Below are 27,229 nucleotides of genomic sequence, written 5' to 3' on the forward strand. Positions count from 1 at the left end.
TGGTGCTGGCCTCCCAGCCTCCCTGCCGGCGCAGCCAGCAGCAGTGGTCTGTGAACGGGGGCCTGGGGTCTGGAGGAGCCGAGTGCCGGGCCAAGTGCGGGTCCCGGGCCCTCCTGCCGGTCAGGACCGAGCGTGGGCCCGGGAAAACCAGGGCAGATTTGCTTTCCGTTTTGCTAAGTGCTGTGCACCTGCGATCTTTTTCTTTTGCAGAATTGTGGGTACCGATGGATGTGGCCGAGAGCCCTGAACGGGACCCTCGCTCTCCAGAGGACGAAGAGGAGGAACAGCAGAGGCTCTCGGACGATGACATTCTGAGGGAGAGCGGGTCTGATCAGGACTTCGGCGGAGCTGGGGGGAGGGCTTCCGATCTGGAGGATGAAGACCACGCCGCCCCGGGACTGAGCCAGGAGGAGGAGGAGAGTCACTCCGACGAGGAGGACCAGGACCCAAGCAGAGGCCCCGCAAGCCCCCCTCGCGGGGAGGAAGAGCGCGCGAGCGACCTGAGGGACGAGGCCTCGTCGGTCACCAGGGACCTGGACGAGCATGAGTTAGACTACGATGAGGAGGTCCCCGAGGAGCCGGCCCCTGCCGGGCAGGAGGACGAGGCCGAGAAGGCCGGCGCCGAGGATGACGAGGAGAAGGGGGACGGGGCTCCCGGGGATGAGGGGGCCGCGGGTGCTCACGGCCTGGAAGACAAGGAGCCCCTGGAGACCGCCAAGGAGAAGAGCAAGGAGGACGATGACGGGGAGCTGGACGACGGGGAGCTGGATGTGAGTGGCGGGGCTGGCGGGGCTGGCGGGCGGAGGGAGGAGGCGGGGTGCGGGGAAGTCATGACCACTCTGGGAGCCGTCACCGTGGTAACCCGGGAGTGCCAGACCCGAAGAGGACCAGGCTAGGCCCAGAGAGCTTGGGCCTGCCGGTCAGCAGCTGGCACAAGTCCTGTGGACGCCCCCCGCCCCCCCCACGGTCTGCTGCTTTGGTGGGAGGGCGGACAGACGCCCGACCCCGATTGTTTCCTTGGGTTCTAGGTTCGTGTGACAAGACATCGTTTCTCTCTCTGCTGTCTTTAAATAATATTTGAGTTCACATTCAACTAAAACCATTGTGGATTTTCAGTTCCTGTTAGGTTCTTGAGACTGGTGGGCTCCAGAAGCTTCCTTCCAGTTTTGTCTGTTCTTTCAGGCCTTTTTATCTTTGCCCCCCAGCCCATCCTCTGAGGGTCCCCGCTGGAAGTGTCCCTGAAGGGGCCCTTAGGAATGGATAACAGGTGCATCCGAACACGCCAGCTTTTGATCAAGCCATCACACTTGGTTACAATTTATTTAAATAATTTGACTTTCAGGTTATGGAGAAGGGATTGCTGACATATTATCTCAGACACGGATAGGCTGGGTTTTCATGATGCATAATCCTGCTGAAAGGACTTTAATCGTGATCTATCTCTCTCTTTAAGTTTTTTCTTTAAGTTCCAGTTGGTGAACATGCAGCGTGGTGTTAGTTTCAGTGTTCGGTACAGTCATCCAGCATTTCCCTACATCACCCGGTGCTCAGCACGCCATGCGCCTCCTTGATCCCCATCGCCCGTTTCCCCCATCTCCAGGCCCCCTCCCCCCGGGAACCGTCAACGTCCCCGTCCCTTTGCTCTTTTGTTTTGTTTCTTAAATTCCACATACGAGCGAGATCGTATGGTATTTGTCTTTCTCTGACTTCTCTCACTCAGCATAATACACTCTAGTTCCATCCACATTGTTGCAAATGGCAAGGTTTCACTCTTTGATGGCTGAATGGTATTCCATCGTGTATTACACCCCCATCTCCTTTATCCATTCATCAGTCGATGGGCACTAGAGCTGCCTACACAGTGTATCGTAAATATGCCGCAATAAACACGGGGTGCGCGTACCCCTTTGAATGAGTGTTTTTGTATTTTGAGGGTAGGTACTTACTAGTGGGATTACTGGGCTGTAGGGTAGTTAGACCTGTTTTTAACTGTTTGAGGAAACTCCACGCTGTTCTCCAGAGCGGCTGCACCAGTTTACATTCCCACCATCTGAACAAGAGGGTTCCCGTTTCTCCACATCCTCACCCACACCTGTTGTTTCTTGTGTTGTTGATGTTAGCCATCCTGACAGGTGTGAGGTGGTATCTCAGTGTGGTTTTGATTTGTATTTCCTTGACGTGAGTGATGTTGAGCATCTTTTCATGTGTCTGTGAGCCACCTGGATGTCTTCTTTGGAGAAGTGTCTGTTCGTGTCTTCTGCCCATTTCTTCAATGGATTATTTTCTTGGTGTTGAGTTTTTTAAGTTGTTTTGCTTTATTTGTGTTTTGAGAGAGAGAGAGAGTGTGCGCGTGCCAGCAAGGGAGAATCCCAGGCGGGCACCATGCCTGGTGCGGAGCCCATCTCTGTGACCGTGAGATCACGACCTGAGCCAAAACCAAGAGGTGGGCGCTCAACCGACTGAGCCACCCAGGCGCCCCATAAATTTTATTTATTTAAGTAATCTGCACACCCCATGTGGGGCTTGAGCTCACGGCCCTGAGATCAAGAGTCACATACCCTCTTCCTACTAGGACAGACATCCCTGTAAGTTCTTTATAGATTTTGGATACTAGCCCTTTATCCAATACGTCATTTGCAAATGTCTTTTCCCATTGCGTAGGGTGCCTTTTAGTTTTGTTGATTGTTCTCTTTGGTGTGCAGAAGCTTTTTATTTTGATGTCGTCCCAATAGTTTATTTTTGCTTTTGTTTCCCTTAGAAGACACATCTAGAAAAATGGTCCCATGGCCAATGTCACAGAAATTGCTGCCTGTGCTCTCTTCTAGGGTTTCTATGGGTTCAGGTCTCACATTTAGGTCTTTCATCTGTTTTGAGTTTGTTTGGTCTATGGTGTAAGAAAGTGGCCCTGTTTCCCTTTGCATGTCACTGTCCAGTTTTCCCATCACCATTTGTTGAAGAGACTTTCTTTTTCCCACAGCATGTTCTTGTGTCTTTTGTAATCATGATCTTTAAAAAGTTGAGTTTTGGGGAGAAAGCCTGAAGTCCTACCGAGTAATGCTTTTACTCAAAGGAGTCGAGAGAGGCACAGAGCACATTGAAATAACGAGGGGGGGGGGGAGGTACCCCAGGGGAGGCGACGCTGCTTGTCTGGGAGTATTACAGTGGAAGGTTATGGAATCTGTCAGAAATGTTCTGGGTTGGAGGAGGGAAAAGGTTGCTGCTTAAATACCTAACCGTAGCCCGCGGTAAGCACCACACCTCCTTAGGTGCCCATTCCGTCTTCACCTGTGCTGGTAGGCCGTGGTCGTGCCTGGTTTTAAACATTGCTTATCTAAGGCTCGTAAGAACAGAACTTGGTGGGGACGCGATGTATGTGGTTACAAGCTCCGAATTTTAGCTCTTTTCTTGCAGCTCTGCTAATAACCTTTGCTTTGCGTAAAGGGTATTGTCAGGGTATGATTATGCAGGCGTCCTTGGGTTTCCCAGCCATGCTGCCTTTCCGGTTTTGGAAAACGTACCTCTGCCACAGGCCTGTCCAAGGGAAGAGAGGTCTTGAAACCCGAGTTAATCCATTTGGGTGGAATTTTAGGCAGAAGATGAAGTTCTTGGCCGAGGCGCCTGTGGGTGTGGTTGTCAGTGTCGCAGAGCGAAAAGCCCCGTCTTTGTTCTGTCCTGAGAAGATGACGAGGGGGGGGCTGATTACCAGGCGTGGCCCAGGGGTCCTTGGCGGCCCATTCCCCGCTCAGAGAGGGCCAGTTGCGAGTTCTTCCTGCCTCAACTGTTGAACGAGTCTTAGGGGGAAGTTCAGCTCGTTCCCTACCTTTCCATGATCGTGTGGGCCAAGTGTCTCCCTGCGGGTCCCGGACGGCCGTGGTGTCATCGCACCAGCGGGCTTGCCGGCTGCCCTTAGATGCGGTGGTGCGGGACCTTGGGTTGAACCGAGGCAGCCCTGGAAAGTGCCCGTCGTCTGGAGGTTGGCTGGTTGCCCTAGAAAAAGCACGTGGAATAGAAGCCCAATTTGGCTTTCTTGCCCCTGGAGATCCTGAGGTTGGCCGGCTGGCTGGCTTGCCCTCCACACACCCTCCCACGAGGGGCCCCAGCCTAGGTGGAAACAGCGCGCTGAGGAGACCGGGCGATGGCTTTGTTCGGCCACGCGGAAGCCGTCTCCTTCCCACACCACGGACGGTGCCTCTGGGTCACCGCGCCGCAGGGACGTGACGGGGCAGAGCAGGACTCGTGCCCCGCTTGGAGCCAGACCTCCGCAAGCGGAGGGCAGGCCCAGTGAATGGTGACAGGAGCACACGCGGCCTCTTCGAGCGCCTCTGCTGGGTTCCTGCCCTTGTCCGTGTCCGGCTGCGCCCCGCCCTGTAACTGGCAGCTTAAGTGTCGCTTCCTCTCCGTGGGCTCTGCCTCCTCCCCCGACCGTTATCCCTGGCTGAGGACGTCGTCGTATTTGCACAGTCTGAATTTACGGGGTCATTCCCCCTCCCCCGCCTCCGGAAATATACGTCCCTTGAGTCCAGAAGCTGCCTGGCCGGCTCGTCTGTGTCTCGCCAGAACTGGCCTGTTGTGGGCAGCCCCTAACTGCCTTCTGAGCAGAGAGGTGAAACCCCCGTTACTTTGGGGTACGTGCCATTGAAATGTATAGTGGCAGCGGGCAGAAGGAAGGTCTGCCCCGGAGAGCCGTTGGCACGGGGCGGCTCCTGTACTGGGTGTCGGTGACCAGCCCTGCCTGAGCCCAGTTGGTAGGACCCGGTGTGGACGAGCGTCGGCCTGTCTGGGAGCAGCTGCTCCTGGCCGCCTCCTCCTGCTCTTGTCCTGGTCCCAGCCCTCCGTCACTCCCCGCTGGCTCCCCGCTGCGGCGTTGTCCCCACCAAGATGCCGCACGGGCGTTCCTGTGCCGTATCCCCTCCTTCTCCCGGGCCCGGGTCTCTGACGGAGGGGCAACCAGAGGTACGCGCTTGGGTCTGGAAACAGCCTGCCTTCGCTGGTCCTTTGGCTTGGTCCCCTTTAGTCAACCCTTGCAAAGTCGCCTCTGGCCTCACGGAAAGCGTCCGTCCCAGAGGGGTGTTTTTCCCCACTGCGTACAAGCCCTCTCGTATCACACGTGGACCACCTGGATGTTTTGTGAGCGGGAGATGCGTGGTTTGGCTCCTACCTCGAGAATCTGCATTCGCCGTCACCCCTAAGGGTCCCCGTACCCGGCAGGCTCCCTGTCCAGAGGCCCCTCCCGCACACCTGCCACCTCCTCCCTGCAGCCCTCCTGGCCTCGAATTGCCAGAACAGCTGAGTGGGAGAGTCTACAAGCCAAGTGCTTTTCTTGTCTTCGCGATGCCTTGTCCTGCCTTTTCTCCTCTCTTAGATGTCCAGTCACTGGGACTCGTGACTTGATACGCGGAGGAGTAAGCCCGTAAACTTCTTTTGCCTAAACCACACAATTTGTGCCCAAGATCTTGAATTACCTTTATATGTGTTTGGTGTGCTCCCAAAATACCTTTCAGAAGCAGTTATGTTTCTGGAAATGCTGCTTTGCTCTTGTGGTAGGGGTGGGATTTTGCACATGGGCACCCTGGCTTGTTTGTGGAGTGGAGGCTGAGGGTCCCCGATGGCCAGTCCCTGGGGAGCCTTATTTCGTATTGAATCAGCAGTCTCTTACTTGCTCTGGAAGCCACACTTAACCCCGGCCCTACCTGTGGCTCTGTCTCTGCCTGGGCGTCTCTCAAAAGAGCCCGCAGAAATGGACCCCTCTGTGTGAGGTTCCTTCCTCCTGCACCTGCCGAGTCTGGCCGTGACCATTCCTTCCATCAGGGTTCGAGGAGCACTCAGATTTGTGGGTCTTCAATTTGCCTTTCCCGGCCAGTCCTCCCCTCTCGGGTGTGTCCGTCCTTCCTTCTACTCATGTATTTGGTTCTGGGTTTGTATCTTACCTGCCATTTGGTTAATAGAATTTGGTGTCATCCATGTGGAAAAGGGTGGGCTATGCGTTTTGTTCCAAACCTGCTTTTGTCGATCGCTCTCACACTGGCAGTGTGGCCTTTCAGACCTCGGGACAGCAGCCATGTCCCGTCCCCAGTGGACAGTCCACGGCGCTCCTCTCGGGCCCCCACACGTACAAAAATCCTTTGAAACGTTTTCTTGGCGGGTGGTATTTTATATTTTCTCCCGTTTAAATCTACCTGTTCCTTTTATATCTAGATACATAGTATCTCCTACGAAAGGTCTCCCTCTGGTGGCTCAGGGTTTTCACTCTGCAGGGGCCCCGCTCTCCTCTGCTGCGTGGCCTCGCAGAAGCCCAGGAAGCAGCTGCCTGCCCCGCATTTGAGGAGAGTCCACACCAGATCAGGCACAGAGAGAGTGCGGGCCACAGTCCTTACCCTGAGCCGGGGAGTCCGGGAGCTCTGAGAGTGGACAGGTTTCCTCGCTCATCTGGTGGCAGACCTTGCCCGACACGATGCGAGGCTGTTTGTGATCCTGTGTTTACTCCTTGTGTGGCTGGTCGTGCACCCCCCCCCCCCACAGAAGGATGACCGCATCCATTCCGGGGTGCTGTTCTGACCCCTGCTACATCGCCTTCTAAAACCAAAACGCTTCTGAATTCCTAGACCACATCTGGCCCCAGGGGTGCTGGCTAAGGGGTCATAGACCAGGATTGTCACCCCCATTTTACAGATGCAGCACCTCTGGCACGGTGTCCGTGCCCGCCCCCCCTTCCCGTGGTGCCGTCACGTGGTGCCCACTCACCTGCCTTAGTGCCGGGGCCGCTGTGACGGAAGTGGCTTCTTGTGTAGATAATATGCAGGCATTGGTTTGTTGTTCTGTTTTGTTTTTATTAAAGCAAGATAAAGACCTGCACAGAGATGTCAAACTGTGCTACCGTTGTCGACACGGTCAGGGGTTTTTTTGATGTTTATTCTTTTTCTTAGACGAAAGTCTTTTCTTTAATTTTTTTAATGTTTATTTTTGAGAGAGAGAGTACAAGCAGGGGAGGGGCAGAGAGAGGAGGAGACACAGAATCCAAAGCAGGCTCGGGCTCCCAGCTGTCAGCACAGAGCCCGACGCGGGGCTCGGGCTCAGGAACCAGGGATCGTGACCTGCGCCGAAGTCGCGTACTTACCCACCTGAGCCCCCCAGGCGGCCCGTACGTGGTCATATTTGGCATATCGCCTCCGAGGTAGTTTTCCGCTAAAATCATGGCCACTCGTTGAGCGCTCGCTGCTCAGGTTTTCTGTGAGGCACCACACGGAGCACCGTGAGCGCAGCGCCTGGCACGGAGCAGCCTGTTCTGCCGGAGGACAGACAGTCCGGCTCGAGTGGGGCCTGTGTCCGTGGTCACACTGCCAGGATTCAAGTCCAGTCTCCCCCCGCAGTCCTATTTTGTAACGCCGGTAAAGTGCGGCGTGCCCTGTGTGTGTGTGTGTTTCCCTGAGTGGGGGCACTGGTAAGGAAACACGAGCAGCCTGGTGTCCCTCGGTTCTGAAAACTCCAGAGAACCTTGCCCACCCCCTGAGTTCCACGTGGGGCTGTTAGTCTGTCCCGGGTGGGGGTCGCCGAGAGCCTCACAGGTGGTGTCCCAGGTGTGCACCCAGCAGGTGCACCCCGGACCCCTAGGGCCTCTCCTTGTCCTCTGCTCTCCGCTGTGTCAGCTTGTGGCCCTGTGACCAGGAGGTCTGAAAGACACACATGATGTGACAGCCGCAGACGACTGAGTGGTGTGGATTTGGCTGTAGAGACGTCGTTCCTGACCTGTGTTTGCATGAGGCTGCACAGTTGAAGTCATTTTAATTAACCATCACTTGAAAAGCCATCGTACTGAATAAACGAATGGTTAGTTGAAATTTCAGCTGTTGGGGTGCCTGGGTGGCTCTGTTGGTTGAGCGTCTGGCTCTTGATTTCAGCTCAGGTCATGATCTCACAGTTTGTGAGTTCGGGCCCTACGTCAGGCTCTGTGCTGACAGCTTGGAGCCTGCTTGGGATATTTTCTCTCTCTCTCTCTCTCTCTCTCTCTCTCTCTCTCTCTGCCCCTCGCCCACTCTTTCTCTCTCAAAATAAGTAAATAAACTTAAAAAAGAAAAAAATTGACGGTATTATGTCGCTGAGTGGTCTATTCATCGTTCTTGTTTGTTTTATAATTAGAGAAGAGACCATACGTCCGGCACATGACAGGGAAGCCCTCTGTCTCCTTCCTAGTGGGGGTGGGGACTAGACGGCGGCAGCCAGTGGGTAGATGCCGTCTTGTGTTCTTTGGGTCGACGTTGCGTCGTGCGCGCCTCACGTGTGGTTCGAGCGTTCTTAGCCCTGAGCCTTCTTGGCAGCCGCACGGAACACAGCTCACGTGACCGCTCGCCAGTCTTAAGATGGGCGGGCCGGTCTCCTCCCTGCCCCGGCAAGTATTGAAAGTAGCAGCTTTGCAGAAATACCTCTTTAAATCTGATCCAGTGCGCTTACTGGGAGCCCTGACCCATGCAGGGCCACCTCCTGGGCTCCTCAGCTCAACCCCTGGGCCTCGATTTCCAAGTAAAGCAGGAGGACTTGAATGGGGTGTAACCTTTCAGAAGAGTTTTGTTATCCTAATGAGAAAGAAGAATCTGCCCTCGATTTGAGCAAATAGCACCTGAGGTGTTAGTCTAGCAGCCATCGGCGTGAGAGCAGTTGTAAAGAGAAGGTGCCCGGGGCACCAGGGGGCTCAGTCCTTGAGCACCTGACTTGATTTCCACTCAGGTGGTGATCTCGAGGTTCGTGCTTAGTGGGATCAAGTCCCGCGTTGGGCTCCGTGCTGACCGTGTGGAGCCCGCTTGGGATACCCTTTCTTTCTCCCCTTCTGTGCCCCGCCTCCTCAAAAATAAATGGGGAATCATCTTAAAAAAAAAAAAAAGATTCTAAAGGACGAGAGGAGAGAAGTGTCCCATCATGCCGCAGGAAGCAAACACATCTCTGAGACCTAGGAAATCCTCCTGCGGTTGGACGTGGGGAGGTGGTGCTTGAAGGGTATGGACTTCCACTTAGAATGTGAATATGTTCTGGAGGTCTAAAAAAAATTCTTGAATAAATTATTTAATCTTTTATTTATCTAATTTTTAAACATTTATTTTTGGGAGAGAGAGAGAGAGACGGAGAAAGACAGGTCGCGAGCAGGGGAGGGGCAGAGAGAGGGAGACACAGAATCTTAAGCAGGCTCCAGGCTCTGAGCTGTCAGCCCAGAGCCCGACGCGGGTCTCAAACTCACGGACCGAGAGATCATGACCTGAGCCGAAGTCGGCCGCTTAACCGACTGCGCCACCCAGGCGCCCCAATTATTTAATCTTTTAAAAGAAAGAAATTATTCTGTTGGCTCTTAAGGGATATAACTTTCAGGCATTTGTTCTTTTCACTATAAAATGCTTTTTTATTTTTATTGTTTTTAACGTTTGTTTTGAGCGAGTGGGGGAGGGGCAGAGAGAGAGAATCCCAAGCAGGCTCTGCACTGTCAGCACAGAGCCCAACGCAGGGCTTGATCCCACGACCGTGAGATCGCAGCCCGAGCCAACATCAACAGTCAGATGCATAACCGACTGAGCCACCCAGGTGCCCCATAAAGTGCTTTTTTAATAAGTAAATATTTTTCAGGCAGAAGTTATACCATATTTACGCTTTAAAGATAAGCCATCCTGAATCCAGGGTTTGACCTTAGTATTTTTCATTCAACAAATGTTTGCTGACCATTTGCTATAAGCCCAACACTGTGCTTGGACCGGTGTCACAGTCCTGCCTGGTCTGAACCCCTGTTCAGTCAGGCGGGACCGTGGCAGCCGTGACCCATGCTGTGAGGACCTGTGGTGAAAGGAGCCGGGGTGGGAGGTCCTGAGGCAGGAGACTCATCCACCGTCTGAAAATGAGGTGAGTCGCGTGTTAGTGTCGGTGGAGAAGAAAGAAGAATGCGGGCTGGCTTCTGAAAGGTCACTGCCAGGAGGGCCCGTGGGGAGTTGGGAGGGAGCGGGGCACCAGTGGGGAAGTGGCTCCCAGACCAGGCGGCACTTTGGACGAGGGGGGAGACGCTTTGGTGATCCCCATGCCCTGCCCTGTGTGACCCCCTGGGTTGACTGTCCTAGAGCATCCTGGACAGGGTAGGAAGGGCTAGGTCGGGCGAGGACAGGTTAGGACTGGCTGGGATGGGCCAGGACAGGGTAGGATGGGCCAGGACAGGCTAGGGTGGGCCAGGACAGGCCAGGACAGGTAGGACAGGCTAGGACGGGCCAAGACAGGCTAGGATTGGCTAGGTCGGGCCAGCACAGGTAGGACAGGCCAGGACAGGCTAGGACAGGCCAGGACAGGGGGGCAGTGAGGAGCTCCATCCTGGACCTCCCAGCAAAGATGTCAGCAGGGCACCTGCATACCCGCTTTGGGGCTGGGGGTGACCCCTGGGGATGGCGTCTCAACTGAGGGGCACAGGGGAGTGTCTGCAGGTCCGTGGTGACCGAGGCCCTGGGATAGCGGAGGCTGGACGGGGCTCAGAGCAGTAGTCCGGGTCATGGCTGTTCTTTGGAATTCCTGGGGGTGAAACCCACCCAGGCTTTGGTGTTTGTAAAGCTCCCACATTACACCAAAGCTTGGGAGCCAAGGTTAGGAGCTCTGGCCTGAGAAGGCAAGGTTCTGGGTCTGAGCCTGACCTCCCTCCTCCCCACCCCTAGACTCTTAAACTAGAGGACGTTGGTTTTGAGTTTTAAGAACAAAATATTTTGGCTTATAAATACCGTTTAAATGCACAAAGTTCTAAAAGTGTGAAGTGTCACCGTTTTCTGCCCAGCATTGCTGCCGGAGGGAAAACAGAGAAGCCTGCTTTGTACTGAGCATTACGTACTTCACGGAGCGTTTTTACTTGGTGTTTTGTGTCACGCCTCGACCTTGTAGACGAGCTCTGGCGTATCCCCATCGAGGTTTGGAAAACTGACCTGAATTGCCAAGTGGCCGAGACACCAGTCTCGTGAAAATACCCTTTCTGGTCTGGGGAAGCCGTGCCTGTTGGTGGACACCCTCCACCTCCCCTCTCTCGTTAAGGTGATTGCCTTTTAAGTCCCGTTGTCCTCTGTTTCAGGATGACGATCTGGAGGAGGGCGAAGTAAAGGACCCCAGTGACAGGAAGGTGAGGCCGCGTCCCACCTGCCGATTCTTCATGAAAGGTAATTGTCTGTGGGGCCTTGTGTGGTCTTGGCTTTTCCTGGGACTGTGGTGGTGGCTCAGCCCCGCCCAGTGCCCGGAAGCCTGTGCAGGGCTGTTCTTGGGGCCAGACCGTGACCGTGGCAGGGTGGCACCGTCCTTTGCTGGTCCTTGCCTCCTTTGACTGACTTGGAGGGGCCAGCCTGGCCGTTTCCACTTTGTGGCTCCAGGCCCTCTGTGACAGCAGAGCTGTGACCACCCTGTTTACGAGGAGTCCTTGTCCTAAGGCAGACGCCCCGGGCACCAGGGGCCCTACCTCTGTACGGACAGTTGCTGCTTGTTTGTAAACGTATCCAAGTACATCCTTCATTTGGAATGGATGTCCAAATAGCAAAGAGATAGCCTCTGAGTGCAGCAAGGTCGCTCCCTCCTGGAAGGTGAGTGGTGCCAGCCACGTGGCTGTGACAGGTCGCAGACTAACGCCACGGGTGACCTGGAACGGCAGCGAGAACCCCGGTCCGTAAGGGTCTCGCGGCCACGCGGCGGTAGTTGGGGCCTATTCCTGGTCACTCCGCCTTCTCCTTGGACAGGTGGGAAGGCGTCTGTCTTTGTCTCAGCCTCGCTGGCCCTGGGCGCCCCGCTCCCTGGCCCGGCCCGCGCGTCTGCTCCGAATTTCACAAGAGCTTCCTGTACTTCTTTTCCAGATGTTGGGACAGCACTGTCCACTCCTCTCCCACCAATATCACATCCCATACCACTCAGAGGCCAGGTTAAAGGTACAGAGTATACGCTTTTCCCTCTCTGCTCCAGAGGCCAGACTTCCTTCTCCTGGATCCAGAATACTGATGTGAAGCCAGAAGAAGGAAGGGGGAGGCTCTGAGGGGCAGAGAGCGCTTGTGGATCCCAGTTCTTAGTGGCGCTCGATGAGGCTCCCGGGACCTTTGCGGACCGCGGGGGGCAGTGGTGGGGGGTGGGACAGGAGGGGCACGGTGGAGTCCCATCTTGCCGAGAGGACAGGCTCTGCACTTGACTGGTCCTCGGAGGACCCTCTGCCTAGACCTCAGTGACATGACGCAGAGGGTGCTTGGGGCCTGGGTCAGCTCACTCCTCAAGGTACGGGCTCCTAGCCTGTGCCATTTACCTGCACAGTTTTGTTTTGTTTAAGTTTCTTGATTTTGAGAGAGAGAGAGAGAGAGAGAGAGAGAGCAGGTCGGGGAGGGGCAGAGCGAGGGGGAGAGAGAGAAGCCCGAGCAGGCTCTGAACTGTCATCACGGAGCCCAGCGCGGCACTCAGGGCTCAGACTCACGAACCGCGAGATTATGACCTGAGCCGAAGTCGAGTCAGACGTTTAACCGACTGAGCCCCCCCAGGCGCCCCACATGCGTGTTGTTTCTGCCAAGTGGAGATACTTGGACTCGTGAGTTAGACATGCCCGTGATGGGTCCTTTGCACAGCACGTGCTCTGTCCTCAGGAGGGTGGCTGGCGGTTGTCTCGTGGACAGCATAGTCACCCTAAGGACAAAGATGAGTGTGTGGTATGTTTTAGAAAGTAAATTCTTAACAGTTCTTTACAAACTTTAGTATTTGAAAAATCAATATTTCAGAAAATTTTGAGGAGAAGACTTCTTTTCCATAATTACGTGGGAGTAAATGGTGTCAGCCCGCCGAAACTCCTCACGGGGAGATGCACTTACGCACGTACGTAGATGCGAACGCAGTCATTTCCGGTTGGCACGGCTGTGGAATCGTTCAGAAGCCTGGCCAGCCCGTCGGGACTAGCCGCGGGCTTCCACGGCAGGAGGCGGCACCGTCCGTCCGCGCCTCGGAGGCTCCGGTCCAGGTGCTCCCGGGGGTCACAGCCCTGAGGTCGTTTCCGGAGTTTAGCGACAGAAGCACGCGGACCGACGGAGTTGGTCCCGTGTTGGGACCGCGGATGAGCATCCTCGGAGGTACCTCGTGGCACGCACAGGGCACCGTCTCCGCAGATGACTCCAGGGCCACGTGTCAGTGGGAGGGAGGTCCCTCCAGAATGCTCAGCTTGGGTTTCAGAGCCCAAGGCCAGTGGCAGGGTTCTCTGCAGAGAAATCTGAGGCCAGTGGCACCCGGCCTTCTCGGCAACTTGGCTGGGCAGAGTCAGTAACTTGTCTCAGCCTCGGTTTTTGAGTATACATTTACCTTTCCCCCTGGATTGTTGAGTGACTCTGCGGAGTAGTGGGATACAGCATAGGAAGAAACGGTTGATTCTTTGGGCATGCCAAAACACATCTCTCCCTTTTTTTTTTTTTTTTTTTTTGAGCAAGTTTTTGGGTGAAAATGTTTTTGCTTACCTGCAATTTTATAAGCTTGGTGTTCCATTGAGACAAATCGTGTAAGTTCCCTTCAGGAGCAGGAGAAGTCACTTTAGAAATAAAACAGAGTTTGTCGCGTTTGACGAAGATGGGGAGAAAGGGGACCTTCACACCCTGCTGGTGGGGACGTGACCTGGTGCAGCTGCTGTAAGACAGTCTGGCGGCTCCTGAGGACACGAGCGTGTAGGACCATACGTGACCCCATCGATTCTGCTTCTAGATCTCCACCCGAGAGAGATGAAAACGTACGTCCACCCAAAAACTTGTGCACAAATGGTCGTAATAGCAGTGTTCGAAACAGCCCACGAGTGCACACAGCGCCCGTGTCTGTCGGCTCATAAATGGTCAGACAGCGTGGTCTGTCTGTACGGTGGAATATTACTCGGCCACAAGAAGAGTGGAGTACTGGGACCACAGCACGGGTGAACTGTGAGGACGTCATGCTGAGCGAAAGATGCCCGACGCAAAAGGCCTCCTCGTGTGCAAACTGTCCAGGATAATCCACAGAGGCAGGAACTGGATTAGCCCTTGTCTAAACTGAGGAGCCCGGAGGGAGGGGGAGTGGCTACGGGCAGTGGGGGGGGTGGCTAATGAGGGCAGGGTTTCCTTCTAGGATGATGGTTGGACAGCCTTGCGCGTATGTGCTGAAACCCGCGAAATTGTTCGCTTTAGATTGGGACATTACACGGCATGTAAGTTATATCTTAATTTGAGGTTTCTTCCTGAGAAAGTTTGTTAGTTATAGTTCTATTAAAAGATACCCCCAGATTAATCATTCGTTGCCCAAATGGGTACATTGATATTTGTGACCATTGGCAAGAAAACACAGGAACATAGGTTGAAACGTCTTTAAGCACCAGTACTTTGTTTACGATATGTTTTTACCTCTGGTGTATTTATGTTAAGTCATCGAGATGGGAAGCTCCCCCTACAGTGATGGAAATAACGTTTTCTTGAAACTATGTCCTACGTTGGGTTTCTGATTGGGCCAGCTATCAATAGCGCCCAGCCCATTCTGTGGGATAGGCCTCCTGGTCTCTGCTCCTTCCTGTTCTTTCTCCCTCTCCCTTTCTTCCCTGCCCCCCTCCCCCCGCCCCCCCACAATTTGATAAAATGCACCTCGTGAAATTTACCATTGTAACTATTTTTATTCTTATTTTTATTTATTTATTTTTTTTTTGAGACAAAGCATGAGCAAGGGGAGGGGCAGAGAGAGGGGGAGGCACAGAATCTGAAGCGGGCTCCAGGCTGTGAGCTGTCAGCACGGAGCCCGATGTGGAGCTCGAACCCACAGAGTATGAGATCATGACCTGAGGTGAAGTCGGGTGCTCAACTGACTGAACCACCCAGGCGCCCCTGTAACTATTTAAACTTTTTAAATTTTTTTTTTTTGAGAAAGGCAGAGACAGAGCCTGAGTGGGGGAGGGGCAGAGAGAGGGAGACACAGAATCCGAAGCAGGCCCCAGGCTCCCAGCTGTCAGCACAGAGCCCGATACGGGGCTCGAACTCATGAACCGTGAGATCACGACCTGAGGCGAAGTCGGACGCTCAGCCGACAGAGCCCCCCAGGGGCCCCTCCATCGCAACTCTTTTTAAGTGTGGGGTTCTGTGGTGTTGCGTACATTCACATCGGGGCCATCGCCACCATCATCTCTGAAATTCTTCATCTTGTACGAGGGAAACTCTGTAGCCATTAAACAACAACCTCCCATTCCTCCCTCCCCCAGCCCTGGCGACCACCCTCCTACCGTCTGTGAACGTGACTCCTTCCGGTGCCCCATATCAGTAGAACGGTGCGATGGTTGTCTTTATGTGACTGTCTTACCTCGCGTGGCAGCGTCCTCGAGGCCCCCCTGTGTTTTAGCGCGTGTCAGAATCTCCTTTCTTCCCAAGGTTCGTCCTCCGCTGCGTGTGCACCTACTCGTCCAACAGCGGACCGGGGTTCTTTCATCTTCCGGCTGCTGTGAGCGGTGCAGATGTTTCTTCGAGACCCCGCTTTGAAATTCTGGGGGTGTGTACGGTAGACTTGCCGGGTCGTGCGGTGGCTTTAGTTTCCGTTTCTTGAGGCGCCTCCTCGCTGTGTTTTGTGTTTTGGCGCAGCCCCGCCACGTTGTGCTCCCGACAGCCACGTCCTCCTCCCCTACGCTTGGTGTTTTCTGACTCTTTGGGAGCGAGCATCCCAGTGGGTGTGCTTCCGATTTCCATTCCCACGGTCCCGGGCGACGTGAGCATCTCTTCGTGTGCTTGTCGGCCGTTCAAAGAGGATCCCCTCCTGGGACGGGTGTCTGTCGCCCACTTTGGAATCTCGGCATTCTCCTTTATGTTTAATTTTTTTTTTTAATGTTAGTTATTCTTGAGAGAGTGAGACAGAGCATGAGCCGGGGAGGGGCAGAGAGACACCGAATCCGAAGCAGGCTCCAGGCTCCCAGCTGTCAGCACAGAGCCCGACACGGGGCTCGAAGCCACGGACTGCGAGATCATGACCTGAGCCAAAGTCAAATGCTTAACCAGCCGAGCCACCCAGGCACCCCTCTCCGTTATGTTTAAAGCAGCAGGCCTTAAACTGCGACCTGTGAACCCCTAGCATTTGTTCAGACTCTCTTCCAGGTCAAAACGACTTTTGTGATGCTGAGATTACCAGCAGTCAGGTGCTGGCCCCGTGCACTCGGAGTGACAATAGCAATTTCATGTAATGGTGTCTGTGAGAGAGCAGTGAGAATTCTTTTACGCTCAAGTACAGGTCTTTAAAAAAAAAAAAGAGAAAAAAAACCTTAATTTCCGTGCCAGAAAATTTGCCTGTTCTAAGCATGCAATTCAGTGGGTTTTTTTTTTTTTTTAATTTACCAAGTTGTGTGGCTGTCGCACAGTCCAGTCCGGGAACGTCTCCATCACCCCGGAAGACCCGCAGCCTTCAGCGCTGGTCTTTCGCACATTCGGCGAGACGATCTGGGAAGTACTCACGGAGCCCCTCTGCCGCAGTGAGGCGCGGACGTCATCCCCAGGGAGGGCGCGCGAGGTTCGCGCCGTGGGCTGGGCCAGCCGGCGTCCCCGCGGGCACCGGCCACGGTGGCCCGGAAATGAGCAGAGCCTGGCGCTCCCCGGACAGCGGCTGACGGCGTCCGTCGCTGATAATGAGGTTTGGGCTCCCGGGCTCTCGAGTGGAGATCAGAGTTTGGGAGAGCCCGAACCTCCAGCCGCGGCGTTTATCGACCGTTGCGCGATGTCACCGACTCCCTTCTGGGCAGAAGGTCCGCTCACAGGTCGAGATAGACCGGTGGGCGCGAGCACAACAGTTGGAAGTGCTCGGCGAGAGGGTGACGGACGGACCCCCGCACGGCGGCTGGCGGCCAGAAGCCTTCGCCGGACCGGGTCGGTGTAGTGTCGAGGGCGCGAGGGGTTCTTCAAAGCCTGCTGAGTCCCCTCCCTCATCCGGCTGCATCGCCCCCCGAGGCTGCGTTTTCTTCGCCTGCTCCAACGGCAGCGACACCGCATGACAGGGTGAACACAGAAGCCGACGGGGGACGGGCTGCCTTCCGTTTAACGGCAGGATTCAAGCGGTCTGTGAAAAGGAGGGCGCCTGAGAGGCTCTGTCGGTCAGGCTTCCGACTCTTGATTTCAGCTCCCGTTGGGATCTCAGCTCGGAGTCGGCGCCTGAGAGTCTCTGTCGGTCAGGCTTCCGACTCTTGATTTCAGCTCCCGTTGGGATCTCACAGCTCGGAGTCGGCGCCCCGAGTCGGACTGTATGCTGACGGCATGAAGCCTGTTGGGGATCCTCTGTCTCCCTTCCCTCCACCCCTCTTCCGTCCCTTCCTCCCTCCCTTCCCCTGTCTCTCTCTCTCTCTCTCTCTCTTTCAAAATAAACTAACATAAAAAAGAGGTTTGCAGAAAGAAAAGTAACGCTCATAGCAGTGTTTTTGAAATAGAGGTTTTTTTTCTTTAATGTTTTTTATTTATTTTTGAGACAGAGACAGAGTATGAGCAGGGGAGGGGCAGAGAGAGGGGGAGATACAGAATCTGAAGCAGGCTCCAAGCTCTGAGCTGTCAGCACAGAGCCTGACGCGGGGCTCAAACTCACAGAGTATGAGATCATGACCTGAGCTGAAGTCGGACCCTCAACTGACCGAGCCACCCAGGCGCCCCTTTCAGTGGCATTTTTTTAAAACCATGAAGCACTTTAAACTTCTCTGTCCTTGTGATCCCTGTGTTTATTTTCTATTCTGAGTTATTCAGGCTAACAGGAAATGGGACCAGTGACTAAGGCCGCTGTCTTACTCAGAAATAACAAAGTAGCAGGACACTTTGCAGATACAGTGAGCGCGGCCTCTAGAAATGATACCAGCGCTGCCTTGTACTGACACCGGTCAGACTGACAGTCAGAAATTTAAAAATCCGCTTGTGTTTCTGGGCCCACCACACATACACGCTCACACGTGTGCCCACAGACACGATGCTGTCTTCGGACATTTCACACTGCGGGAGAAGTGGGTTCCTCCTCAGTCAGGTGTGTGGTTGTGGCCAGCAGGGCCCTGCCCTGGGAGACGTGGCTTTGGTTTCCTCTCGTCTCGGGGTTTAGTTTCTTTGATTTCTGCAGATTTGTGTCTGTTTCGCCGATCGTGGGTTTGGTGGGATTGAACACGCAGGTTCCTTCTTTGTAGATCTGTTATTCGGGGGAAAAAAAAGCAAGGCTCAACCCCAAGTGTATAAATGACCAGGAAAAAGTGGGGACGGCTACACCGTGGATTGATTGGTTGGTCGATCCTCCCCCAGTAAATTGGTGACTGGCTCTGGTAGGAGGCCCTGGAGGCCTGGAGGTGGCGCTAACTTTCAGAGTGTTTGCATATGTTTTGTGTATATGTTACTTTGGTTTCATACACTTGCTTTTCAGTTAAGAACTAAAACGTCGTCGGTGCCTTCAAAGCCCTGTGTAAACCATCATGAAGAAACTCATGCCCTCGTCCTGACGGCGTGACCCGGCTTCCACTCTCCTTGTTTCTTTCTGGCCAGGGTCCTCCCATAATTGTCCGGCGTGTATCCGTCCAGAGTCACAGTCCACACGAACTCTGTGTTTGTGAAGTTTCTTTTAGAAGTAGAAGGCCGTGGGGGGTTAAAACAAGATTTATTCTTCCAGTTTCTAGAGAATACTTTCGCCTAAACAAAACGCTGGGGTTTTTTTTAAGTTCATTTCTTTATTTTGAGAGCGCAAGTGGGAGAAGGGTAGGGAGAGAGTCCCAGGCAGGTGCGACGCCACCTGCGCGGAGTCTCTTGCGGGGCTCGCCCCTACAAGATACTTTTTTAAATTACGAAAGCGTTGTATACTGGCAGAGTCAGGACAGTGAAAGATAGAAGTCTTTCTACCATCCGACAATCCAGGGTGCTTCGTTCCAGGCTTTTTTCTACACAAAAATTCACTCTTAAAAAGGCTAGTGAGTGGTTGGCTCTGTCGGTGGAACGTGCGACTCTTGATCTTGGGGTCTTGCGTTCGAGTCCCACGTTGGGTATAGAGGCGACTTGAAGATAGAATCTTAGAGTAAAAAGGCCAGCGGGAGCACACAGCTCTGCCGCCCTCTTCCGTGGGCGTGCCGACCCACACCACCCTCCGTGGGCACCCGTCCCGGCGGTGCGGGTAGGCCTCCCCTGCCTCCGCCCGGAGCGGCCCTCTCTTCACCTCTGGTGGCCGGCAAGGGTCTCCGCCCACCCCGGAGCAGAGGGTCCAGGAGGACGGGCTCCTGTCACCTGCCGGAGACTCGGGGGCCACCCGCTGCTGCTCTTCTCCCTCGTGCTCCCGTCTGATCTCTTCTCCCTCTTTTCTCCCCCTGCCTGTGGCAGCAGTAAAAGGTCTTTTTTGTCAGTAGGCTCATGGGAGACGTTTTTGATTTTCTTTTGGAAATATTTTAAATACAAAAAAGAGAGAGAGAGAGAGAGAGAAAGAGAGAGAGAAAGAAAGAAAGAAAGAAAGAAAGAAAGAAAGAAAGAAAGAAAGAAAGAAAGAAAGAAAGAAAGAAGAAAGAAAGAAAGAAACCCAGAGTAACAAACCTATTTATCCGCCACCCAGTTACATATTTTAGGTTTAAAAAGTCATAGAAAAGCTGGCACCTATAGTAATACTTTTCTGCGCTCGGAAAGTTCTGCAGTAAGCCTGTGTGATCCGTTAGTCTAACTACATGGCAGCGAGGATGCCGTGTGAGTTCTCACAGGCTTAAAAGGCAGAGCACTTGATAGCATTTGGAATTCTTTATTTAGATACAGGACTGCATAGTCTGTTTTCTTTAAACCTCTCTGAGACTCTGGGATTTTGAGCCCCCTGTAGTATAATATTTCCCAAACTCTGACTTCTGTGTGAATTTTAGGGGTGCTTGGGTGGCTGGCTCAGTCAGTTGAGCGTCCGACTTCGGCTCAGGTCGCGATCTCACGGTTCGTGAGTTAAAGCCCCATGTCGGGCTCTGTGCTGACAGCTCGGAGCCTGGAGCCTGCTTCCGATCCTGTGTCTCCCCCTTTCTCTGCCCCTAACCCGCTCGCATTCTGTCTCTGTCTCTCTCAAAAATAAAAATAAACATTAAAAAAAAAAAATTAAGAATTTTAAATGGGCAGCCCGGGCGGCTCGGTCGGTTAAACGTCTGACTTTGGCTCATGTCATGGTCTCGAGGTTTGTGAGTTGAGGATCCACCTCAGGCTCTGTGCTGTCAGTGAAGAGCCTGCTTCAGACCCTCTGTCCCCCTCTCTCTGCCCCTCCCCCCACTCATGCTTGCTCACACATGCATGCTCGCTCGCTCTCTCTCAAAAATATTTTAAAAAACAATTTTAAAAGTCATTTTCACATTTCCAGAGAAGTAATTTTAAGCATACTTTATTTCGCATTTAACTCAGATCAATTCGTTAGTTTTAATGCAAGTTAAAATATTCATGATGTTTAAAAGGTAAATTTAGCTTTTTTCTGAATTCCAAACAATTAGTTCTCTGTAATTTGTACGAGGAAAACTATGTTTTGTCAACAGAAACATTTAAATGGAGTATCACATTTAGGAGTGAATATACGGGGGGCGCCTGGGTGGCTCTGTCAGTTAAGCATCTGATTCTTGAGTTCCGCTCAGGTCATGATCTCACGGTCTGTGGGATCGAGCCCCATGTCCCGCTCTGTGCTGACAGTGTGGAACTCTGCTTGGGATATTCTCCCTCTCTCTTTCTCTCTCTCAAAATAAGTAAACATTTTTAAAAAGTGAATATATATTAAAAGATGTCTTAAATTTTAAGTACGTGTTAACCTGTTGAAAACATTTTTAAATCATTTAGATATTGTACGCGGTATTTATTTTTGAGCTTGTGTAGATACTGCTTGTTCAAAAAATTACATTTTTATTTTATTTTTTAAATTTTTCAACACCCTCTTTATACCCAACATGGGGCTCGAACTCATGACCCTGAGATCAAGAGTTGCATGCTCCACTGACTGAGCCAGCCAGGTGCCCCCCAAAATTAATATTTTAAAAACTGATTCACTTACTGGTTAAATTGAAACGTGGGCTTCTTGCCTTCTGCTCTGGAAAATCAGGCAGTTTCCTTGAACGATATTGGTGTTCTGTCACCAAGTAATTCTAAAAGATATTTTTTATAAGCACCCAGATTATTAGGGTTGTCTATGTGTGTTCTCGTTAATACATTTTTTAAGTCCAGAAATGTCCTGAAATGGTATGTGAGGCTTTGGTGGGAGACACACAGACGTCCAGAGCTGGTACAGACACCTGGAGACTGACTGGCGGAATTCTGGAAGCATCCTTCGATGCTTCTCTGTGATGGCTGTTTCAGTATGCGTGGGTTTTTTGAGTCTGAATAAATCAGGGTCCTCCTTGCATACCTCTGAGCCTTTCTGGGGGTGCAGTGTCGTCCGAGCAGGAAACCCAGGGTCGCCTGTGATTGGGAAGCTCTCGGACTTTTTCTATTTTTAGGGGGAAATGAACTACTCACACAGTCACTTCGGAACAGGGGCCACGTTTCCTCCACCGCATAACCTCAGTCCCTTTCGGGAGCACTCAGGAAGTGCTGCTCTCAGGAAGCTCCTTAGCCCGGGGCCTGCGCGCGCGCGCGCGCGTGCGTGTGTGTGAGAAGGTGGAGGCACAGGGCGGGGGGTCTTTGCTGTGCTCGGTTCAGGCGTGAAGGGTGAGCCCAGGCAGCCCAACTCTGAGCCCGACCCCGCCACCACCGCTGCCTGACTCCGGGCCCGTTCGGACTCGGGTTCGCACAGTCTGTGGGGTGGCGAGGGCGCCCTGTGTGGCACCGCACGGGCCCCCGGCGAAGCTGCCGCTCCTGGAGCCGCTGTGGGCAAAGCGGGCAGGAAGCTGACCTCGTGTGCTCCGATTGGCTCCCCTTTCTGACCTGGCTTTTGTCTCCACAGGGAACTGCACGTGGGGAATGAACTGTAGGTTTATACACCCCGGAGTCAACGACAAGGGCAACTATTCCTTAATCACCAAAGCCGAACCTTTCCCGCCTAATGGTGCCCCACCTCTTGGACCTCACCCGCTGATGCCTGCCAACCCCTGGGTGCGTGAACCCCTCTCTTTCTTTCATTGCTAACGGACGGGACAGCTGAGCTCTCCGAACCTTCTGCTTACAGCCCATCGGTACACCTTGTGTAAAAGGCACCTCTGTGACGTCACGGTCACTGGGTCGCCTTCCAGATGCTTCCATGTCTCTGTGAGGAGGCAACCCTAGGCTCAGGGCAGCAGGTCAGGGGCCACACTGAGGCTTGGAGTGCCAGGGGCATGCGGCCGATAACCTTCTAGCTGGTGTTCTTGCTCCCGTCTCTTTGTAGATTTTGAAGTTTTGCTTGCTTTCTCAACTTTTCCCTTCTTGTTTCTTAATAGGGTGGGCCCGTAGTTGATGAAATTTTGCCTCCACCCCCTCCAGAGCCCCCCACGGAGAGTGCCTGGGAACGAGGACTCCGGCACGCAAAGGAGGTAACTGGAGGGCCTGAGGAAAATTCTTGAGCACGAGTAGCGTTGCTTTGATTCAGAGACAGTGACTGGAAACTCAGTGAAGTCTCTGAAGTGAGGGAGCGGTTTCCTAAGAGTTAAGAGAGCTCCGTCGGTCTGTCCAAGGCCCAGGCGTGCCGTCTTCCCGCGGCTCGGGTGGCGTCACACCGCACCCCGGCTGGTGCTGCGGCCCCCGGCCTCCTGGAGCCGTGACCCGTGCGTGTGCAGGCCCGTCCCTTCCCGAGATGGCCGCTGTCCCCGCCCGCGCCCTCCCTCCAGGCTGTCCCGTGGCCCTGGCCGTCAGGCTTGTGGTCTGTCGCCACCAGACCTGCTTTCCAGGCCCTCGCTTCACTTTCTCTCCAGTGAGGTGACGGGATAAAAACGAAACCATTCCCCTGCCTGGCTCAGCACGGAGCCCGCCCCCCACCCCCCGCCGCCCTGGAACCGCTTTCTCTCCATGCTTGGGCCCCGTCACGAGCGAGTATCTGGGGCTCCCTGGCTCAGGAGGTGGCCGGCTCTGTCACCCCTTTCCAGAAGGCAAGCCAGCTCCGTGGCACCGCGTGGCGGGCCCGTCCTGCCGGTGCAGAGATGGTGTGCCTGGGCCTGGAGTCCCTCGGCCGCTCCCGCTGCCCTGGCTGGGGCGCCGTGGGGCCGCCTTTCCTGACAGCGACTAGCGTTGACTTCTTCCTTCTTACGACGGTAGGTTTTAAAAAAAGCAACCATTCGAAAAGAACAGGAGCCCGATTTTGAAGAGAAAAGGTTTACGGTGACCATCGGCGAAGACGAACGGGAGTTTGACAAGGAAAATGAAGTTTTCCGGGATTGGAATTACCGCATCACGAGGGATGTCCGAGAGACAGCGTAAGGAGCCATCCCTCCTTCCCTTCTGAGGGACAGTGAAGCTGTCCCCAGGCGCGGGAGCCTCGCGCTCTTCCCTCAGGCCTCGGGGGGCCGTGCCTCCCTCTCCCCGTCCTCGGCTCAGAACGGCCTTCCCAAGATCGTGTCAGAAGCTCTGCAGGGGCTTTCCTGGGTTTTCTGCGCCGTGAAGGAAACGCCCCGGCTCTGGCAGGGCCGGGTGCCCGGGGAGGGCTCACCTCTGTGTGGCTTCCTCTGAGCTCTGCGTTTCTAGAGCTCTGCTCCGAACCCCTGGGGCCCCAGCGGTCTGCCTCTTTCCACCCTCCTCCCGGTCTCCCAGCGGCCAGGAAAACCCATGAAATTGTCACCAGAGTCTAGGAACTCGGCAGGTGTGACACTTTTCATCGTAAATGGCCTTGTTCCTTCTCCGACACGTCCTGTTACTGGTCTGGTAGAGAAGTGCATGTGGTTGAAAGGCTTCGGGGCTCTCACAACATCCCCCCGCACGTCTTCCCGGGGGACGGTCGGCTTTGTCGTGCTCCCCTTGGAGGGGCAGACGCAGGCAGCTCTCTCCTGAGCAGCCACCGCAGCGTGGGCTCGGGTCACCGCGATCCGAGCCAGCTCTGGCGCCCAGGCAGCGTCATAGCAGCGCTCCGCTCGGCCACACCTGCCGTGGGAGAGCGTGCTCGCTGGGGTCTGGCCGCGGTGGCGGTGGGCGCAGAGAAGGGGTTCGCAGACGGGGCTTGCCTTTCAGGGTTCCACCGGCCAGGCTGCTACTCGAAGCTCGAGGCTCGTGTCCCACATCGTGCACCCTGCCCCCGGCTCTCTGCCTGCAGAGAAGGACAGGGGGGGACCCTGTGCTCCACACTTGTGTCAGGGGACAGCTCAGAGTTTGCAGCGTAGAGATTTAAAGCCGTGGTTCGGACTTGTGTGTTTTCTGATTCTGGGTGTGGAGGCCTGTCAGATCCCGGACGGGAGCGTGGCGTCGGGACTCTGTCTGCCAGCTCCCACGGCTCCCTTCGGGTCCTGAGGCCTCACGCTTTTCTTGGGGAAAGCGCAGGTGAGGCTCCCGTCCCGCCGGGCTCAAGGGGCAGGCGGACAGTCCCAGGGGCTGGGGTGACCGGCACAGAGGGTGTGCTCTCTGAGCGTGCTCACTCTGAACGCTGGGTGAAGAGGCTCCGAACCTCGACACTCGGCCTCCCGGCCGCTGCTGGAGTGGGGGGGCCTGGAGCGTGTGCCCGCAGGGGAGCCGGCCGGCGACTGCGGCTCTGCAGGGCGCATGCGGGCCTCGGCCGAACCGGCGGCTGTGCCCTGGGCCTGCCCCGCGTGTGGTGCCGGTGGGTGCCGTGCTCCCTCTGCGGAGGGTCCGTGGTGCGGGACCTTGCGCCTCTAAAGCCTCTGAGGATGGCCCTCAGAGCCAAGTTTTCACTCACGTTTGGTTTTTCAACGTCACTGCCCTAGAATTAACCGGGGGCTTCTGTGACACCCCTGTGTCGGGCCCCACCCGACCTCATCAGTCAGGGCCTCTGGGAACAGGGCCCCTGTGGCGAGTGTGGGTGAGAAGGCACCTCTGCCCTGTCAGTCAGGGTCCGCTAAACACAGGAGACCCCCTGGCTATTTTCATTTCATGTAAAGACTGTGCAAACAGAAGGCAGCGGCAGCTGTAGGAAGTGGGTGGGGGGGGTGGCAGTTGGAAGTTCACACCGAGAAGCTGGAGGCCGGGCTGGGACTCAGGCCGCTGAGGAGGGGAGCGCTGGCCGGCTGTGCCGGCTCCCCTGTGGTGGGTGAGGAGGCCGGGGTGCCAGAGTCCTGCGGGCGGCAACGGGCAGAGGCCAGGACAGAGAGACCCTTCTGCCCCCGGGGCCCGGCCAGCCCCTGCGGCACCTGTCGTGGGCCAGCCTCGTGCGGGGCAGTCGGGAGAACAGGGTGCTCTCGGCAGAGGGTGTGGGGGGCTCAGTCAGATACCAAGCGGACAGCTTAAAAGCAGTTCAGGGCCGTTGATGTAAAACTCAGAACCACCAGCCGTGCTGGTGTTCCCTGCCCGGGACCCCGGGGCACAACAAGCTCTGTGCCCAGGTGCTTTCCACCCGGCGATGCGGCAGGCCTGTGTGCCGGGTCCCCACGTGCGCCAGGTGAGGGAAAGTGGGGAAGAGGGAAGGCGGGGAAGGGCGTGAGGGACCGGCAGCACCACCAGGGGCCGGCCAGCGTGTCCAGGGAAGGTGGGGCCCCGCTAGCTAGCTACCAAGCCTTCTGGGCGATCCTCGTGCCCACCCACTGAGGTTTGAGAGCCGTGGACTTCAGTTCGGGGGCCCGGGCCCCCACCTGACGTCAGGGGCGGTGTGGTCAGGCTCTGGCAGCGTGGAGCTGGGTGCTCTGTTGTGGAACCAGTGGGGAAGGGTGCCCGCCCAGGAGCTCCTGAGGAAGTAGCCTGAGACAGTATGAAGCACAGGAAAACCAGTGTTTTCTTTATGCCATTTTTGGGAATTAACTTGTTTATTAGCAGGATCACTTAGTAAAGGTAGTGCTTTTCAGATGCCAGCCACCTCGTGGGACCTCATGCGCACAAGGTATTAAGAAATGTCACCCTGGGGGGGTGGGGCGTTGGGGGGTCAGTTGGTTACGTGTCCAACTGCGGCTCAGGTCATGATCTCGCCGTTCCTGAGTTCGAGCCCCGCGTCGGGCTCTGTGCTGACAGCTTAGAGCCTGGAGCCTGCCTCAGAGTCTGTGTCTCCCTCTCTCTCTGCCCCTCTTCCCCCCTGAAAAACAAAAAAATGATTAAAAAAAAGAAAGAAATGTCACCCTGGAGTTCCCAGCCAGCTCAGTCAGTGCGAGTGCGACTCCTGACCTCAGGGCCACGAGTTCAAGTCCCGTGACTTTGATGTCATCTCTGTGCAGGAGGCTGGGGTGCGGTTAATGCAAGAACATGCACTGAGCCCACAAAGGCGCCCTGACCATTCCCTCCTTCACGTGGGGACCCTGGTGGCGGTGTCCTAAGACTCCAGGCCGTCCCACGGGAGAGAGGCCGTTACACGTTGCTTACCCGGTTTCCCAGAAACGAATTTGTCGGCACGGCCCTCCTTTGAGAGAGCACGCACCCTCACATCCGTTTGGGAAGGTGTTTCTCCCAGGGCCTGGGTTGGCCGGGAATGGTGCTGGGGCCTGGGGGGGCCACGTTCTCTCTTGCTGTCGAGCAGCGGGCTGGGCCACGGCAGGCCTGCGCAGCTGCTGACTGCTGTCTTACACGCGACCTGAGTGGTGGGCACTTAGGCGCTTTGGAAGATGTCTGGCCACTTGGAGTGAAAGAGAGCTGTGTCCTCCAGCAGAGCCGGCCTCGGGTGAGTCAGTCTGCCGGGGTCCTCGCCCAGGCGGGGCAGACACCTCCCAGAAGGCAGCCCGCTGGAGGCCATCGGGCGACCCAGAAGCTCGGCCTGGCAGCCTCTTGAGGTTGTGGGCACGTTGGTTTGCCCCACCAGCTTACTCACAGGGGAGAGTTGGTCTGGAGCCAGGAAATCCCTGAAAGAATGCCTGTCTGTTGCCGGACTTACGTCAGGGTCCAGGGCACCCCCAGGGCAGGTCCTCTGGGTCAGTGGATAAGGTGGGATCTCCTTACTTTCCTCCCCATGGTCAGTGGCTGTCCCTTCCCCGTTGAGTACAAGTCTGCCTTGGCCCCTCGGGAGGCTCCTTTATCCTACGTGCGGCGGTCTGTCCCTGGACCATTTGTTTCTTCGTGAGAAAGGCAGGCCTGCAGTGTCGTGTTGTCTCAGGGTGTGTCTTTCTTGGCTGGGATTGCACATCTCTGCCTGCCTGTGCATTTGGGGACCGGTTGTCGAGCTCCATGTGGAAGCCCACCGGTGTTTTTACTGGGATTGCCCTCCATTTGCAAATTGATGGAGAGAGCTGACTTCCGGGCAGCGTCCAGTCCTGGCTGAA

The 27,229-nt window shown here is 55.2% G+C and overlaps 1 protein-coding gene across 2 annotated transcripts in view; it reads left to right on the forward strand.

Moving 5' to 3' along the window:
• The window catches only part of ZC3H18 (zinc finger CCCH-type containing 18), a 58,487-nt gene that overhangs the window by 7,008 nt on the left and 24,250 nt on the right, over positions 1-27,229 (forward strand). The window contains exons 2-7 of one of the 2 annotated variants that reach the window (XM_023245970.2): positions 211-770; positions 11,069-11,153; positions 11,835-11,906; positions 21,865-22,013; positions 22,337-22,429; positions 23,148-23,305. In XM_023245970.2, the coding sequence (XP_023101738.2) occupies positions 225-770; positions 11,069-11,153; positions 11,835-11,906; positions 21,865-22,013; positions 22,337-22,429; positions 23,148-23,305 (1,103 nt within the window). In that variant the 5' untranslated portion in view covers positions 211-224. The remainder of the gene's footprint in view (positions 1-210; positions 771-11,068; positions 11,154-11,834; positions 11,907-21,864; positions 22,014-22,336; positions 22,430-23,147; positions 23,306-27,229) is intronic. The other variant, XM_023245971.2, reaches the window with a different exon arrangement.

The sequence above is a fragment of the Felis catus genome, chromosome E2, assembly GCF_018350175.1.
Source record: "Felis catus isolate Fca126 chromosome E2, F.catus_Fca126_mat1.0, whole genome shotgun sequence".
Classification (NCBI taxonomy): domain Eukaryota; kingdom Metazoa; phylum Chordata; class Mammalia; order Carnivora; family Felidae; genus Felis; species Felis catus.